The sequence below is a fragment of the Sorex araneus genome, chromosome 5, assembly GCF_027595985.1.
Source record: "Sorex araneus isolate mSorAra2 chromosome 5, mSorAra2.pri, whole genome shotgun sequence".
Lineage (NCBI taxonomy): Eukaryota > Metazoa > Chordata > Mammalia > Eulipotyphla > Soricidae > Sorex > Sorex araneus.
In genome coordinates, this window is record NC_073306.1 from 90,799,272 (window position 1) to 90,816,627 (window position 17,356).

A 17,356-nucleotide genomic window follows, 5' to 3' on the forward strand; every position below is an offset into this window, starting at 1 on the left:
CCTATATAACCCAGTGATATTACATTTTGGTATATGTTTCCCAAACACAAAACATTAGATTGAAAGGATATATGTGTACCTAAGTTCACTGCCGCACAATGTACAATATCCAAGATGTGGAAAATATCTAAATGCCAAATTGGGTATGAATGGGTCAAAAAGTTGTGGTATATACACAATGGAATATTATGCTGCTCTAAGAAAAGACAAAATCATGCAGTTTACCTCAACACAGATGGAACTGGAAGATATCATGCTGAGTGAGGTCAGAAGGAAAGGGATAGATACAGATTGATGTCTCTCATATGTGGAACTTAAAGATACAGAGCAGTAGGGGACAGAGAGATAGTAAGTGGGTAGGGCATTTGCCTTGCACAGGGCTGACCTGGGTTTGATTCCCCAGCATCCCTTATGATCCCCCATGGAGAAATTTCTGAGTGCAGAGCCAAGAGCAGCCCCTGAATTTCATCAGGTGTGATCCAAAAAGCAATAAATAAATAAACAAGATACACAGCAAAGTAGCAACAAAGGGCCAAAGGCAGCACAACAGGAAAGCTGATCCACACAAGTCAGCTGGGGGCTGTTGAAGGAAAGGGCTTTGGGAACCTTGGTGGAAGGCAGAAGATTCACTGGTAATGTGGTATTGGAATTGCACATGGGAAACCATTGTTAATAGTAGATAAATCACAGAACCTCAGTCAATGAAAAGTTTTCAAAAACACAATGACTTTGGTAGTCCATCTGAAAAAAATCAGATGAAATAAAAGCAGTGGAAAATACGTATTGCTGAGGATTACAGAAAGTTGGACTGTGTAACTTTCAAGTAAATCATACTTTGCTGATTTATTTTATTTTGGGGGGTTTGGGCTACACCCAGAGCTGCTTGGGGCTTACTCCTGCACTCTGGGATCACTCCTGGCAGGCCTAGGAGGCAAGATAGGATGCCAGGGATCAACCTGGATTGACTGTTTGCAAGGCAGGAACACGACCTGTTATATTGTCTCTGTCCCTCAGACATTGCCCGCTTAGAATGTAGGTGGTCACTGTGGTTTAAGCCAAACATAGAGACTGGAGAAATAGATCTGTCCCTGGCATCCCATATCGTTCCCCCTAGACTGACAGGAGTGAGTGACCCTTGAGTGTAGAGGTAAGAGTAAGCCCCTAGCTCTGCTGGCTGTGGCCCCCCAAAAAACAAAACAAAGATGAAATTAAAAAGCTAAACATATCTTATGACCCATAAATTCTACTCCTAGATATCCATAAACACTGAAAGCAAGAACTCAGAATAGTTACCTATAACTGTAGATTCATAGCAGCATTATTTTAGTAGCCAGAAGGTAGAAACAAATCTACTCACTGATTAATGGATTAGCAACAGTACTATATCCATACAGTGGAATATTACTTAATCTTAAAAATAGCATTCTGACCTGCACTATATAGAGATGAACCTTGAAAAGATAAACTGAGTGAGATAAATTCGATACAGTAGGACAAATATTGTATGATTCTGCTTAGGAGATATCTAGACTAGGCAAATTTATAACAGCGGAAAGTAGAATAGAGATTACCAGAAGCTTAGGGGAGAGAGAATTGGGGAGTTACTGTTTAATGGTTGTAGTTTCTGTCTGGGGTGTTGAAGCTTTAGAAGTAGACAGTAATGATGATTGTACAATATTGTGGGTATAGTTGTAATTAATGCCACTGGTTATATTCTTCAAATGGTTATAATGGCAGGTTTTATATTTGCGGACGGGGGGGCACACCCTCGGGTGCTCAGGGCTTACTGTTGGCTCAGTGCTTGGGGGGACCATATGGGATCCTGGGGATTCTAACAGAGGTGAACTGCATACAGGCAAGTGACTTCCTCCTGTACCATCTCTCTGTCCCTAAGAGACTTTTAAACTAACATATAGGTTAGTTTGTCTCAATTTATTGGTGTGAGTTATAAAACAGAGAGGGCTTATTACACTAGAAAAGGGGGGCAGTGTGAGTTAACTGTGCCACCTCTTGATTATACTCAGTGTTCGCCAATTTTAGAGACAGTTAATTTGGTCCAGCGTAACTCCAATGCATGTGAACCATGGAATACCACCAGGGCCCAGACAGGGAAGTCTTTCTTTGCTAACAGTGGTGTTAATTTTCTAAGTCCTGAGCATTTGAGCACTCGTTCTTTTACAAGAGTCGAGGAAGTTGAAACTGTTAAGTTTAACATTCATCTATTCTGCTTACTTTTGAAAGCAACATAAAACCTGAATTAAAATGCTGTTTTTGAGGGAAATTGTCTATTTATTTCTAGAATCACCTGTTAAACTATTTACATGCTTATATGAAGTTTTTGGACAAGTTTAATAGTGTTTATTAAATATTAATGCAATTTATTAAATCTTTTGTTTGTGTTGATTTGGGGGGTCACATCAGCTATGTTCAGGGTTTCCTCTTCATTTTGTGTTTAGGGAATCATTCTGGGAACAATATGTGCCAGGGATTGAACCTGAGTCAGCAAGCACCTTATCTGTTGTATTATCTCTCTGGCCTCTTAATTAATATTTATTCAAATAATAGATGCAGTTCTTATCTATATATTTCATATTATCTAACCCTATTCTTCTGGCAACTATGATTTTCATTTTTAGTTTGCATTAGTCAAATATCCCAGAATTACAGTTATTTTAGTTTCTTGTTGAGGGATAAAGCAAATTAATTGATCTGCATAACTCTTTAAGACTCCTCAATACTGTTATATTTCAAAGAGCAATAGGGGAAGTATTTTCTAATTGTTAATTACAACTGTTGGTTTATTTCATTCAGCATTTAAGGAAGTTATAGTTGAATGAGGCTGTATCCTCAGTCATGGTCTGCTAAAATATATAATTTTTTCTAATATTTTTAAGCTTCGAGATTCAACAGAGCAGTTTCAAGAATATTATAGGCAAAGATTGCGCTATCAACAACATTTGGAACAGAAGGAGCAACAGCGACAGATATACCAACAGATGCTGCTTGAGGGAGGTGTCAATCAGGAAGATGGTCCTGATCAGCAACAGAATCTTACCGAACAATTCCTTAATAGGTTGGTTTATTGTTTGATCACTTTTTAAGAGACACAGAAGTATTAACTAAGTTACTAACAGCATGCAGTAATATAGTTTGAAATTTTAAGGCTTTTTACACATTTCAGGTTACGTGTAGTTACTGTTTTCCAGTTACAACTTTCTGATGGCTCAGCTGGTTTTGTCCTTCTTTTAAGCATCCTATGACATCCCAGTACTGAGGGCAGAAGAATGTGGTGGTTCAGAGAAAGTCTGGGCTGGTAGCAGCCAGCCAGGTAGATCGAGTTCTGTCTCAGAGTAACTGAGCACCTAGAGAAAGGTTTCTTAGCTTCATTTTGCCTGTTGTTTCACCTACTTCACTAAGTTACCCTGAAGATTAAGTATGGTAGCACTGTAGCACTATTGTCCCGTTGTTCATCGATTTGCTTGAGCAGGCACCAGTAACGTCTCCATTGTGAGACTTGTTATTGTTTTTGGCATATCGAATATGCCACAGGTAGCTTGCCAGGCTCTGCCGTGTGGGCAGGATACTCTTGGTAGCTTGTTGGGCTCTCTGAGAGGGACGGAGGAATTGAACCTGGGTCCGCCATGTGCAAGGCAAACGCCCTACCTGCTGTGCTATTACAGCAGTACCTGACTCATAATAAGTACTATGCTAAGGATTAGTTATGGTTTGTATTATTGAGTGCTTCCGTGTTAATTCTCTCGAGTTCAATATATTTAAATGGCTAACATTTTATTCGAAGCAATGCGAACTTACATTTTTTTTTAATTTCAGGATATATATATGGTATTTTGTATTTAATTATTATTATTATTATTATTATTTTTTGTTTTAAGCCACAGCCAATGCTGCTTAGGGGTTTACTCTTGGTTCTGCACTCAGGAATCACTCCTGGCAGGCTTGGGGGACCTTATGGGGTGTTAGTGATTGAACCTGGGTCTGCTGTATACAAGGCAAATACCCTGTCCACTCTACTATTGCCTCAGCCCCAAGTATTTTGTAGTACTGCACAGTAGCACTATTGTCCCATTGTTCATCAATTTGCTCGAGTGGGCACCAGTAATGTCTCCATTGTGAGACTTGTTACTGTTTTTGGCATATCCAATATGCCATGGTAGCTTGCCAGGCTCTGCCATGTGGGTGGGATGCTCTTGGTATCTTGCCGGGCTCTCCAAGAGGGACAGAGGAATCGAACCCAGGTCGGCTGTGTGCAAGGCAAATGCCCTACCTGCTGTGCTATCGCTCCATTCCTACCCCAGTACTGCAAGTATTTTGTATTTTAAATGATTTCTTTATCTGTTTTTATTGCTATGGAGGACCACATCTAGCAGTGCTGAGGACAATGTGGTAACAAGTATCAAACCCAGGGCCTTGCATATGCCAAACTTTGCTCTACCCCTTAAGCCACATCTCTAGTTTCAGTGTATTTTAAAAAACTCAATAAGCCTGGGACTGGAGCAATAGCACAGAGGGTAGAGCGTTTGCCTTGCATGCAGCCAACGCGGGTTCGATTCCTCCATCCCTCTTGGAGAGCCCAGCAAGCCACCGAGAGTATCCTGCCTGCATGGCAGAGCCTGGCAAGCTACCGGTGGCGTATTCGATATGCCAAAAACAGTAACAACAAGTCTCACAATGGAGATGTTATTGGTGCCCGCTTGAGCAAATCCACGAACAACAGGACAGTGCTACAGTGCTACAGTAAGCCTGAATTGTGTATTTAAATGAGTTGTAGGGCTGAAGAGATAGTAAGCAGATAAGGTGCTTGCTGGCCTTGGACTCAGCTGATTTAAGTTTGATCCCCAGCACTTCATATGGTACCAGAAGCATTACCAGGATTTATCCCTGAGCACAGTGGGGTATGGCTCAAAAACAAGACAAAAGAGTTGTTATAGGATTTTATGAGTTACTTCTAGTTCTGTGCTCAGGAGTCACTCCTGGTGTGCCTGTGGAACCAAATGTGGTATAGAACCAGGACTGACTGCATACAAAGTAAATGTCTCTTTTTTCCACATTTTTTAAAATTGAAACAGTATGAGATATAGTTACAAAACTTTTATGTTTGAGTTTCAGTCATACAATGATCAAATACCCATCCCTCCACCAGTGCACATCTTTCTACCACCAATGTCCCCAGTATCGCCCCCATTCCATCCCTCCCCCTGCCTCTATGGCAGACAGTCTCCCCCATACTCTTTTGTATTGCTTGTTAGGAATAGCATAAGTTGTCGTGCTGCTGCTGTGTGCACCTTAGAATTCTAAAATTTTAGATAATTAGGGTCTGGAGAAATCTGCAGCTCGCCTCTTCCTTAGGAGATTCTTTTGTGTCTCTGGATCAAGGAGCTTAAGTAGGAGCCAGAGGCAGTTTATGGGCGTGACCTCCAGGGTCCCATGGGGATGGGGCCTGAGCAGGACTGGCTCATCCCCTATCCCTTGAGCCTGGAATTTGACAAGGCAGATGTCTTAACCCCTGTATTATCTCTTCAGCCCCAGGAAATTGTCTTAAATTAAAAATTTATGCAGGGGACTGGGGACATAGATCAAAGGGCCAGTGAATGTGGTTTGCAGGAGTTCCTGGTATGGTTCCTGGTACCACATGACCTCCCCTGGGCACTGACCTAGTTACAGCCTCTGGTATGCTCCAGATCCCCCAGAATATTTGTCCAGAAAATAAAGGTTACATAGGGATGGGTATAACTCAAAGAGCTGGAGTGTATGCCTTGCATGTAGGAGCCCTGGGTTCAGTCCTTGACATTGCATAGTCCTCTACTCTGCCTGGAGTGACCCCTGAGTATTAGCAAGGTGTAGGCCCTGGGGACTGCTGGGTATGGCCATTCCCTCAAACAAAGTTATACAGCAGAAGAAACAAGATTGTTTCTCTGCTTTAATAGTGAAAGGTACATTTAAAAAGTCACCGATATGGCCGCTATTGCGGCTGCATGACCTCATGTCTCTTCATTCTCAGCAATGGAAAACAAATTATCAAATGCTTCCTTTTCAGCAGGTCCGACTTTGGGGGGGAAAGTCCAAACAATAATAGTGAGTTTTTTGTTGAAATATTGAATGTAATCAAAGTAAAGAGAAAGTAAAGTGAAATTTATCAGCTACACAGGCGGGGTGGGGACCTGGGGGGTGAAGGGGAGGTATACTGTGATTCTTGGTGGTGGAATATGTGCACTGGTGAAGGGATGGGTGTTCGAGCATTGTATAACTGAGACTTAAGCGTGAAAGCTTTGTAACTTTCTACATGGTGATTCAATAAAAAAAAATGTCAGCGATACCCATGATACCTCTCTCCTTTACGTGCAATATAGGAAATTTTAGGTCATCTTTCTGTGTCTTGATTATGTCTTAAACTATTGTAATAAATTTTAGTTCTAAATTCACCATAGATTTTTTTTTTTCACCATAGATTTTTATGTCAAAGGACATGGGATATACTTTATAAAATGTTTGGTCATCTGTATCTGTCTTAGGAATGTGATTCTTATTGATTATTTTTTTTGTGTGTGTGTGATGCTGGGTATTGAACTGAGGGTTTTACACACACTTGGCCTATGCTCTGCCACTGAGCCATGTCCTAACACCTTATGTTTTTATTAAAAATAATAATTGCATTGTTTTGTTTTATAGGTCCATTCAAAAGCTTGGTGAATTAAATATTGGAATGGATGGCCTGGGTAATGAGGTACCAGCACTAAACCAGCAATGCAATGGAAATAAAGGCAATGGTTCAAATAATTCTTCTGTAACAAGCTTTGCTACACCACCCCAAGACTCGAGTCAGAGATTAACTCACGATGCCTCAAATATCTACACAAGCACCCCTCGAAGTTCTGGGTCAACAAATCATATACCTTTTCTTGAGGATTCACCTCCTTGTGGCAACCAAATGTAAGATATTTTTTGTTTTCTTTTTGGGTCACACAGGCAATGTACAGGGGTTAACTCCTGACTCTGCACTCATGAATAACTCCTGGCAGTGCTTGGGGGACCATGTGGGATGCTGGGAATCGAACCTGGATCGGCCATGTGCAAGGCAAATGCCCTACCCACTGTGCTGTTGCTCCAGCTCCCAAATGTAAATGATTTTTAAAAACTGCAAATAACTTCTCTCTAGCTAATAAATCTATATATCATAAAAGTTGAATCTCTCCGTCTCTCTCTCTCTCTCTCTCTGTGTGTCTCTGTCTCTCTCTCTGTCCCCTTCTCTCCCTTTTGTTTTTTAGACCACACCCAATGATACACAGTACTTACTCTTGGCTCTGTGCTCAAATGTCACTCCTAGTAATTATTGGGGGTCATACAAGGTGCTGGGGATTGAACTGGGTTCAATTGCTTGTAAAGCAAGTGATTATTGCCAGAAGTAATCCCTGAAGGGCACAAGGCCAGGAGTGAACCTGGAACACCAATGGGGTTGGCTCAAAAAGAAAAAGAAAAAGAAAAGCTGATTATTGTCCTAACAAAAAAGCTTATTATGTAGAAACATTGTGTGACCCTTTGTTTTTCTTGGGACAGATAGTTTCCTAAACAGTTATCTTCTTGGGAAAAAAAAAAAATGGATAGGGGCCAGAGCGATAGTATAGCAGGTAGGGTGTTCTTGCCTTGCATGCGGCCAACCTGGGTCCAATCCCTGGCATCCCATGTGGTCCCTCGAACACCACCAGGATAATTCCTGAGTGCAGAGCCAAGACTGGGTGTGACCCAAAATGCAAAAAAAATAAAAAGGTGATCTTCTTTTGGTGGGGAGTTTGGACCACACCTGCTGGTGCTAAGGGTTTATTCATGGCTTTGTGCTCAAGGATCACCCCTGGTGGGGCTTGGGAGGCCTTATGTAGTGCTGGAGATTAAATTTGTGCAATTAGTAACTTCCCTGCCAAATCTGTCTCCTAAAGATCAGTTTTAAGTGTCTGGGTGGGATAGGATTTATGCTTAGCAAGCCGGATCTGGGACTAAATGGGTTACTTGACATCTAAATATAAATGGACTTTGTCTTAACCTCCTTATTATATGACTGCTTGCTGTCTCCTTGCAGCCATGCTTGGTATCCCTGATCAGTGTTCCCACTCCATAGTCAGAGAGAGCACTGACTATGGTCAGTGAGTGAGGACCATTTGCTCCTTCTCCCAACTATTACAATATTGAAAGAATAAATTCATTTAGTGTTTTTTTTGATATTAAGATTTTACTTAATTTATATTCAAACAGTTCATCAGAACATTCGGTCATTAAGCCAACTCTTGGAGATTCTTCAGGAACGCTATCAAGGTCAAAAGGGGAAGAGGTAATATTTCAGGGAAGGATGTTTCACTGTGCTTTGTATACTTGTGATTTTTGTTAATGTTGGTATATCACCAGCCCACTAATGACTGTGGCAAAGCTGCTGGTGCTGTGTACTATTCTCAGAACTCTGGTTAATTGCCTATTGGTAGCTCATCACTGTGTCTAGTTTTTGCTTTAAGATAAGCATTCTGCCTTAACTAGTGTATATGCAGCATCACTCTATTCAGATTTTTTTTTTCTTTTTGGGTTGTACCGGGCGATGCTCAGGGGTTACTCCTGGCTCTGCACTCAGGAGTTACTCCTGGCTGTGCTCGGGGGACCATATGGGATGCTGGGAATTGAACCTGGGTCGGCCGCATGCAAGGCAAACGCCCTACCCGCGGTGCTGTCGCTCTAGCCCCTCTATTCAGATTTTAACCCCATAAAAGAATCAAAAAGTAACAAGTTTACCTTTTTTGTGGTTGAATAAAAAGGAATATTTATCTATTGCCTAATGAAATACACTGGCTTTATGTTTCCATTTCTTTAGGTTTTTAAGAAATATTAGAAATGCAGTTTTATGTCAGATCTTTTTAGTGTTTTGGGTTGGGTGGTTTGAGCCACATCCAGAGATGCTTGGGATTATTCCTGGTTCTGTAGTTGCTCCCTGGCAATTCCCAGGGCACTAGCAGTGGTCCTGGTGGTTAAACTGGGGTTGGTTGCTTGCAAGACAAGTATATTACCTCCTGTACTATCCCTCTGACCCCCTGAAATTTCTTTAAATGATAACATTTTTTTCAAAGTTTAAATTTTTAATACATTAGAGAAGAACGAATAAAGTTAATTTATATCTTTATTCCTTTTTCTATAAAGCAGCCATTATTAACTTTTATTAGTGTGTTATAGTTTAGTTATGTATTACTCCTTTTCTTTATTGGTACTTTTCATTTGGCCGTTGTAGATTTTAATATTTGGATTAATGAAATATGATATTTCTAGACAAATAAATTCATACAAATAATGTTCAGATTCAGTTCTATAGACTAAACACAGTGATACATGAGGTTTATACAAAGAAGGATAGGAGAGGCTTGCCTTGACATGTGTGCTTGGCATCCTACTTCCTAAGAACAGGATTTGCTTGTGTCTGACTACACCATGTCTAGTGGTTCTTGTTCCAGATCCAGACAGGGGAGCGGGGGAGCAGGAAGGTTTCAAGTGCCAGTAGCAGGAGTCACAAAAGCTTTTATAGAAAACTATTTAAACTTGGTTTCCTGTGAACAGATAGCTTGTCAGTTTAAAATAAAAATGAATGGCTGGGAGATGGCAAAGAACTGGAGTGCGTGCCTTGCATGTGAAGCTCCCAAGCTTGATCCTGCACCTCCAGGTGTGGTTAGGTGGCCCCCCCAGTGACATTGGTTCAGAACACAGCATCTTCAGGCCCACAGAGCTGGGCCAGATATTGTTGGGAGTGGACCATGGGTCTCCTGATAAACACTATGTGTGTGGGAGATCTCCCTTTCCCTCCAAAAAAAGCTCAAATTAAATGTTCTAATTAAAATAATTAAAATGTTCTAATTAAAATAATATTTAGTTCTAAAAGGATAAGAATATCTTTACTTTTCACCTTGAATTCCTTTCACCTTGAGATATTAAAGTATTGGGGATTTTTTGGGTGGTGGGGGTTGGTTGTGGTGCTCAGTGATGCTGAGTTAATTGTGTAAGTCTCTCCTGGTGATTCTGAGCTCAGAGGTGTGAGCCTGGTTTGGTGGAGGGTTCCCAGACTATACCTAATGGTGGCGAGAGAGAACAAACTCGGGACTCACGTGTGCAGGGCTTGCATCCAGCCCTTTGACTTATCACCCTGGCCTTGGAATATTTGCCACTGAGTGAACCACAAATACTTTCTCTTTTATTCTAAATGGATTAGGTTATAGTCCTCTATACTTTCTATTGTAACAAACAATTGAGGCTGTGTTGTTTTTGTAAGGGTGTTTATTTATATATGTGGGCTAAGTTTTTACCTTGACAGTTAAAGAAAATTTACTATACTGAGAATATAATCTTTTATTTTGTTTTAGTAAGCAAAAAAAATATGAATGGGCAACTTGAGCTTTAGGTTTAGCAGTGAGTAGTAAAATCTGAAAAAGATTTGGATTTATTTGGATTTGTCATTAAAAGCATAGGTAGAAAACATCAAGTGCCAACTGCTCAGGTGAATCTGAAATGGGATAAAGATGAGTTCTTTCAAATTTATTCTTTTTCATGGGATAACTTAATATTTTTCTTGTAGGATGACAAGTCAAAAAAGCAGTTTGTTTGCATTAATACTCTAGAAGACACACAAGCTGTTAGAGCAGTGGCTTTTCATCCTGGCGGTGGTTTATATGCTGTTGGATCAAACTCAAAAACTCTGAGAGTATGTGCCTATCCAGAAGCAATTGATCGAAGGTAAGGATAGGTGGTTTGTACTGTCAGTCCTGCCTTAATTTTTAATGTAGCTATTCTGGTCTCCTTTTTAGAGTTACATTGAGCTGTTTGAATTTTTGTTGTCTTTCCTTTTTAAGGTTTTAACAATTTTTTTTTTTTTTTGTAAAGTTGGAGATGGCAGCCAGAGCCTGAATCATGCAAGAGTCGTGTTCTGTTCTTTTTTTATTTTTTTGCCTTTTGGGTCACACCTGGCGTTGCACTGGGGTTACTCCTGGCTCATGCTCTCAGGAATTACTCCTGGCAGTTCTCGGGGGACCATATGGGATGCTGGGAATCGAACCTGGGTTGGCCACATGCAAGGCAAACGCCCTACCTGCTGTACTATCGGCTCCAGCCCCTCATGTTCTGTTCTCGAGCCACATTCTCAGCCCTTCTTTGATTAGGCTTTTCACATTTTATTATTTGCTTTTTGAGTCACACTTGGCGAAACTCAAGGGTTACTTTTGGCTCTGCACTCAGAAATTACTCCTGGCGGTGCTCAGGGGACCATATGGAATGCCCTGGATCAAACCCGACTTGGCCAATTGCAAGGCAAATGCTCACCCTGCGTACTGTCACTCTTTCTCCCTCAAATATTATTATTAATGCTTAGGAAATCTACATGAAAATGTACTTCATGATTTTTTTTTTAAATAAAATATTTTTTTTGAGGAAAACAGGTAAGGCTCTTGTCTGCATGTCCCTAACCTGGTCTTTTAGGCCTCATCAGGAGTGATCACTGAGTACAGAGCCAGGATAAGTTGAGCACAGCTGAGTGGGGTGCCTAAAGTACATATTTACTTTGGGCAGCTGTTCAGTTCTCTTCCTCCTCCTCTTTCTCCCACCCTTCACGTGGGTAAGAGCGGGAAAAATGCTTGTCTTGTACATGGCCAAACCTAATTCAATGCTGGCACCATATATGATCCCTAAGCACTGCCAAGACTGATTCCTGAGCATAGGGCTAGGATTAAGCCTGCATTGCAGGGTATGGCCCCAAAGCCAAAATAAAAATAACCCCCCTCCCCTCTTCCCACACACAAATTCCCAACCAGAAAGAATCTTTTTTTTTTTTTTTTGCTTTTTGGGTCACATCCAGCAGTGCTCAAGGGTTACTCCTGACTCTGCACTCAGGAATTACTTCTGGCTGGGGAACCATATGAGATGCCGGGGATTGAATCTGGGTCGGCCGCGTCTAAGGCAAATACCCTACCCACTGCACCATTGCTCCAGCCCCCAGAATAGAATCTTTAGTTTAGCTTTTGCACACTCTTCATATGTGGGAGGCCCAGGTTTGCTCCTCAGTATCACATGGTCCCCCATACACTGCTGGGAACAACACTGGACCACTTAGTCAAGAACATCACATGAGCACAACTGGACCACAAAGAAAAAGCTATTTTTTTAGTTAGCCTAACTCTTTAATCAGTGTTCTATTAGTGTCCATCACATTTTTGGGGACATGTTAGTATGGTACTTCTCAATGGCTATCCTGGCTCTGCTCAGGGGTCACTCCTGGCAGTACTTGGGGATCATATATTATACTGGAGATTGAACCAGGTGGGGCACCTTACCTCTGTACTTAGCCCCTGGACACCAGCCCACTTGTATTACATATTTAATAGTTACTGAACTTTTTGAATTTGGAAGCATTATTGCCTTTTAAAAAATAATTTTTTTTTGGTACCAGAGATTAAACTCAGAGCCTTACATTTCTATGCAGGGCAGTGTTTTACTCTGAGCTGACCCTTTATTACCTTTATTACTTTGACCTTTTTCTTTTATGTGTTGAGTTAAGGTTTATTTTTTAAAATGTGAAATAGAGCCTTTAAAAATATTCCATTCCCTGGCGCATATGCTGCTTGCGCCCACGTGGCCGAGCACATGCAGTGCCTGAGCACAGGTGTCGCCCATATCTCCCCTCTTGAGAAGTGTACTTTCATGCTTTCATGTCTAGTGCTAGGATGTGTGTAGAGCTCTCTCCACCCTTGGAGAAGCCTTCGTTCTCTCTCTTTTTTTTGGGGGGGGGTCACACCTGGCAATGCACAGGGGTTACTCCTGGCTCTGTACTCAGGAATTACTCCTGGCGGTGCTCAGGGGACCATATGGGATGCTGGGATTCGAACCTGGGTTGGCCGCATGCAAGGCAAACGCCCTACCCGCTGTGCTATCGCTCCAGCCCCTGCTGAGTTCTCTTGAGCGCATTACTCTTACTCTTCTCTCTCCCTTCCTCCTTCCCTCAAAAACTGCTTTAAAAAAAATATTCCATTCCCTGTGTGGTCTGAAGTTAGCGCTTATTATAAACATGATTTATAGTTTTACTTTTTGATTTTTTAATACACTGTAAACTCATGTTTTTAACAAATTATTGTTACATTATTAATACATTATCATATTCTTTTTCACTTCCAACTTTAAAAATGACCATAATCTAGAATGGCATATTCATTAGCTTGAGCAAGCAAGAGGTTGAAACCTTTCTCTTTAATTTTTCTTTTTAGTGCACATGAAACACCTAAACAGCCAGTGGTCCGTTTTAAAAGGAATAAACATCACAAAGGATCCATTTACTGCGTGGCCTGGAGTCCCTGTGGGCAGTTATTAGCAACAGGATCAAATGACAAATATGTCAAAGTGCTGCCCTTCAATGCAGAGACTTGTAATGCAACAGGTAGGTTACGAGTATGGGGGGTAGCTTGTTAATGTAGTCTTTAGAGTTCCCCATGTAGTAGTTTTATATGTCTCTTGTTTATCTTTAATAAAATCTAAGAATATGGCTTTGAGAATATTTTAACATTCTGATGGCTTAGTTACATTTATGAAATATTGTTCTTTTTTAATCAACTTCTTATGGAAGATCAGGTGTGTCTAAAAACAATTGGATTGTATTAATGAGTGTTTCTAGACAGCCTCTCTCTTCTGTTTCCATTCTTATAAGGGGAAAAGATAAATTCATGCACAGCTTTTTTTAGTGATGATGGTACTTAAGGCAGGGTATTGATTTTCTGAAGTTCTTTGCTCAGTAAAGTCAATGAAGTTAATTGATTATAAAATAAATTCTTAAATGAAAATATAAACCATGCAATTCTACTGTTATTTATGGCCAGTTGTGAGATAGTTTAACAATCTCAAATTATCACAGTGAACTGAGCAGCATCTCTTTTTCTTTTTAATTCTTATTGCTGTTTCAGGACCAGATCTGGAATTTAGTATGCATGATGGGACAATTAGAGATTTGGCATTTATGGAAGGCCCAGAAAGTGGTGGAGCAATTTTAATAAGTGCTGGAGCAGGGGATTGTAACATATATACAACTGATTGTCAAAGAGGACAGGGCCTCCATGCTCTGAGTGGACACACTGGTATGTAATGTGAAATTTTTCTTAACATCTTTGTTGCAATACCAGGATTTACAGTACTGTGGATTATATTCTTTGTTCATACATCATTCCAACACCACACCTGTTGCTAGAGAGCCCTCATCCTTCCACTAGAGTCCAAGGGCCCCTCCAGCCAGGCCCACTCCCATGTGAGCTCAGTTTTATAGAGAAAAATCTCCAGTTCCTCTGACTTTGGCTATTTGCTTTTTCCTTATTATGTTTCTTTTTATCCCACACTTGAGAGACATGGAGGTGGTTTATTTTTATTTATTTATCGTGGAGGTGGTGATACCTATGCATGTACAGATGAATAAAGCTAAATTCCTGAAATGCCACAGAATTGTAGATTAACGATAAACTGATAATTTTCCCCCTAATACTCTGTCTCTGTTTTTTTTCTTTACAAGGTATACAAGTTAAAAAAAAATTAAGAATATAGATCCATATAGTACAGAGGCTAGGTGCTTGCCTTGCACTTGGCCAGACCAGAGTTTGATCCCCAGCATCCCATATGGTCCCTTGAGCACTTCCAGGAATCACCCCTGAGCAGAGTCAGGAGTAGCCCTGAACATTGCTGGGTGTGGGTCCCCTACCTTCCCCCTTAGAAAAGAGTATGGACCAAAGAGATAGTACAATGGGTAGGTGATAATCTTGCATGTGGCTGACTCAGGTTCAATCCTTGGCACCACATATGATCCCCCTTGAGTACTTCCAGGAGTGATGCCTGAGCACAGAGCAAGGAGTAAGCCCTGCGCACCAGCGAGTGTGACTCCCCCAACCCTCTCCCCTCTGCACAAAAAAAATGTAAAAGTATGGATAATTCTATACTAATATATTTAAAAATTTACATGAAATAGATAAATCTTACAAGTATACAAGTTAATAAAAATAAGGAGAGGAGTATTAAGAAAAATGTCAGGGAAAACTGGAATAAGCCTATAAAAGTGTAAAAGTGTATTTTTATTTTAAAAGGGTATATTGATTGGTTTTATGTTAGAAATTACTATATAACAGATAATGCTTGGCACATATGCCCCCCAAGCCCATGTGCTGCTTGTGCCCACAAGGCTGAGCACGTGTATCTCCCTTCTTGAGATGTGTACTTTCATGCTTTCATATCTAATGCTGGGATGTGTGTAGGGGCTCTCTCTGCCCTTGGAGAAGCCTGCATTCTCCCTTGAGCACACTACTCTCTCTGTGTCTCTCTCTCTTTCTCTCACTCTCTTCCCCCTCCACACCTTCAAAAGCCCTCCAAATAAAATCTGTTTTACTTCAAAAAATAGTTATCTGCATAAATAAGTAAAAGATTGCAATAAAAATCTCTATAATGTAAAAAAATCATCCAACTAGACATAGATCTTTTAATATAACTGAAATGTTAATTCATTATAAGTATAAAATCACTTAGCAAGCTAACAATAAACAACCCTTCAATCTAGTAGAAGGCAGTCATAAGCTCCATGGCACAGTATTGAGAAGTTTGTCTTGTTTTTTTTAAGAAGTTCCTTAAATGCTTCTTGCAAAATAGGTTTCAAAGCTATGAGTTCCCTATGCTGTTCTTGTCCATAAATCTCTGTATTGTTCCTTCAAATTGGAATGATAATCTAGCTGGGTAGAGTATTGTTGGTGAGGTGCTCATTCATTGGGTTTTGTCTTATGTCCCATAATTCTCTTTTGTCTCAGAGTCTCATTTGATAGATAACCATGAATCTTATGGACTTTACTTTGTATGTAAAACCTTTTTTGAACTTGCTGCTTTCAATATTTGGTCTCTGTCTTTTGTAATTCTGATTATTGTCTTGGAGTTTTTCTCTTTGGGTCTATTTTTGCTGGAACCCTTCAGACCTCTTGGATTTTGGTATTGGGGAAATTCTTACCTATGATTTCTCTAGTATTTCTTCATTGGATTTGCTTTCCTGTTCTTCAGAGACTCTAGTCAGTCTGTTTTTGTTTCTCTTCACATTGTTCTCTAGTGTATCACTATATCACTGTCATCCCGTTGTTCATCGATTTACTCGAGTGGGCACCAGTAACGTCTCTATTACACTCAGCCCTGAGATTTTAGCAGCCTCTCCTTACTCGTCTTTCCCAATGACTGGAGGCTCTTTCAGGGTCAGGGGAATGAGACCTATCGTTACTGTTTTTGGCATATCGAATACGCCACAGGTAGCTTGCCAGGCTCTGCTGTCTGGGTGGGATACTCTTGGTAGCTTGCCGGGCTCTCTTAGAGGTATGTATATATCTGTTACTGTATTTTGGACATGAATATGCCACGGGGAGCTTGCCAGGCTCTCCCAAGTGTGCAATAGACTCTCGGTAGCTTGTCAAGTTCTCCAAGAGGGAGAACTAGGCTATTAGATGTTGCTCTGGGTGTGACTGCCTAGCTACTGGAAAATGGGGTATCTTGGTGGAAGAGACCCAGTCCCGACCCAAGCAGCCTTGGAGATCTCAGCCCCCAGTCCCTCACACCTGGGTTCCTCCACCAGCTCCCCAGTGCGTGAGGCTCTTCCGAATGTGTGGAGAGTGGCCCTGAGCATGGCCATGGCCGGGTTCTGGAGGTCCTCAGCTTTCGAGGCTCTGCTGGGGTGGGGGGGGAGGGAAATGCAACCTGTCACCTCCAAGGAAGCTCCTCTTCACCGGGGCCCCTCGGAGGGGATGGGTTCTCTGGTGTACTGTTCTTTTTTTTTTTCCCCACTTTTTTTCTCTTCCGTTTTCTGTTGTTTCTTAGAGTTTTCTCTTCAGCTGCTGTTTTTCTCCTGCTCAGACCTCTTGAGTTTTTAGATAATTTTTTTTTTTTTTTTGCTTTTTGGGTCACACCCAGCAATGCACAGGGGTCACTCCTGGTTCATGCACTCAGGAATCACCCCTGGTGGTGCTCAGGGAACCATATGGGATGCTGGGATTTGAACCCGGGTCGGCCGCGTGCAAGGCAAACGCCCTACCTGCTGTGCTATCACTCCAGCCCCTAGATAATTATTTTTATTTGAAGTAAATCAAGCTTATTGGGGCAATAAAGGGAAGGAAGGAGAGAGATGTATAAAGATATGTGCTCAGGAGAGTACATGGGTTTCTCCATAATGGAAAGAGCCTTGAGGTTTTATTTTTGTTTTGCTTTTTAGGGTTTTTTCCCCCTTTTATGCCATACCTGGCAGTGTTCAGGGATTACTCCTGGCTCTGTGCTCAGGGATCACTTT

At 41.1% G+C, this 17,356-nt stretch overlaps 1 protein-coding gene across 2 annotated transcripts in view; it reads left to right on the forward strand.

The window, feature by feature from the left end:
• The window catches only part of WDR47 (WD repeat domain 47), an 87,133-nt gene that overhangs the window by 57,163 nt on the left and 12,614 nt on the right, over positions 1-17,356 (forward strand). For both annotated transcript variants that reach the window (XM_004620044.2, XM_004620045.2), the window contains exons 7-12: positions 2,895-3,073; positions 6,688-6,948; positions 8,263-8,338; positions 10,610-10,767; positions 13,284-13,453; positions 13,974-14,144. In XM_004620044.2, coding sequence (XP_004620101.1) covers positions 2,895-3,073; positions 6,688-6,948; positions 8,263-8,338; positions 10,610-10,767; positions 13,284-13,453; positions 13,974-14,144 — 1,015 coding nt within the window. The remainder of the gene's footprint in view (positions 1-2,894; positions 3,074-6,687; positions 6,949-8,262; positions 8,339-10,609; positions 10,768-13,283; positions 13,454-13,973; positions 14,145-17,356) is intronic.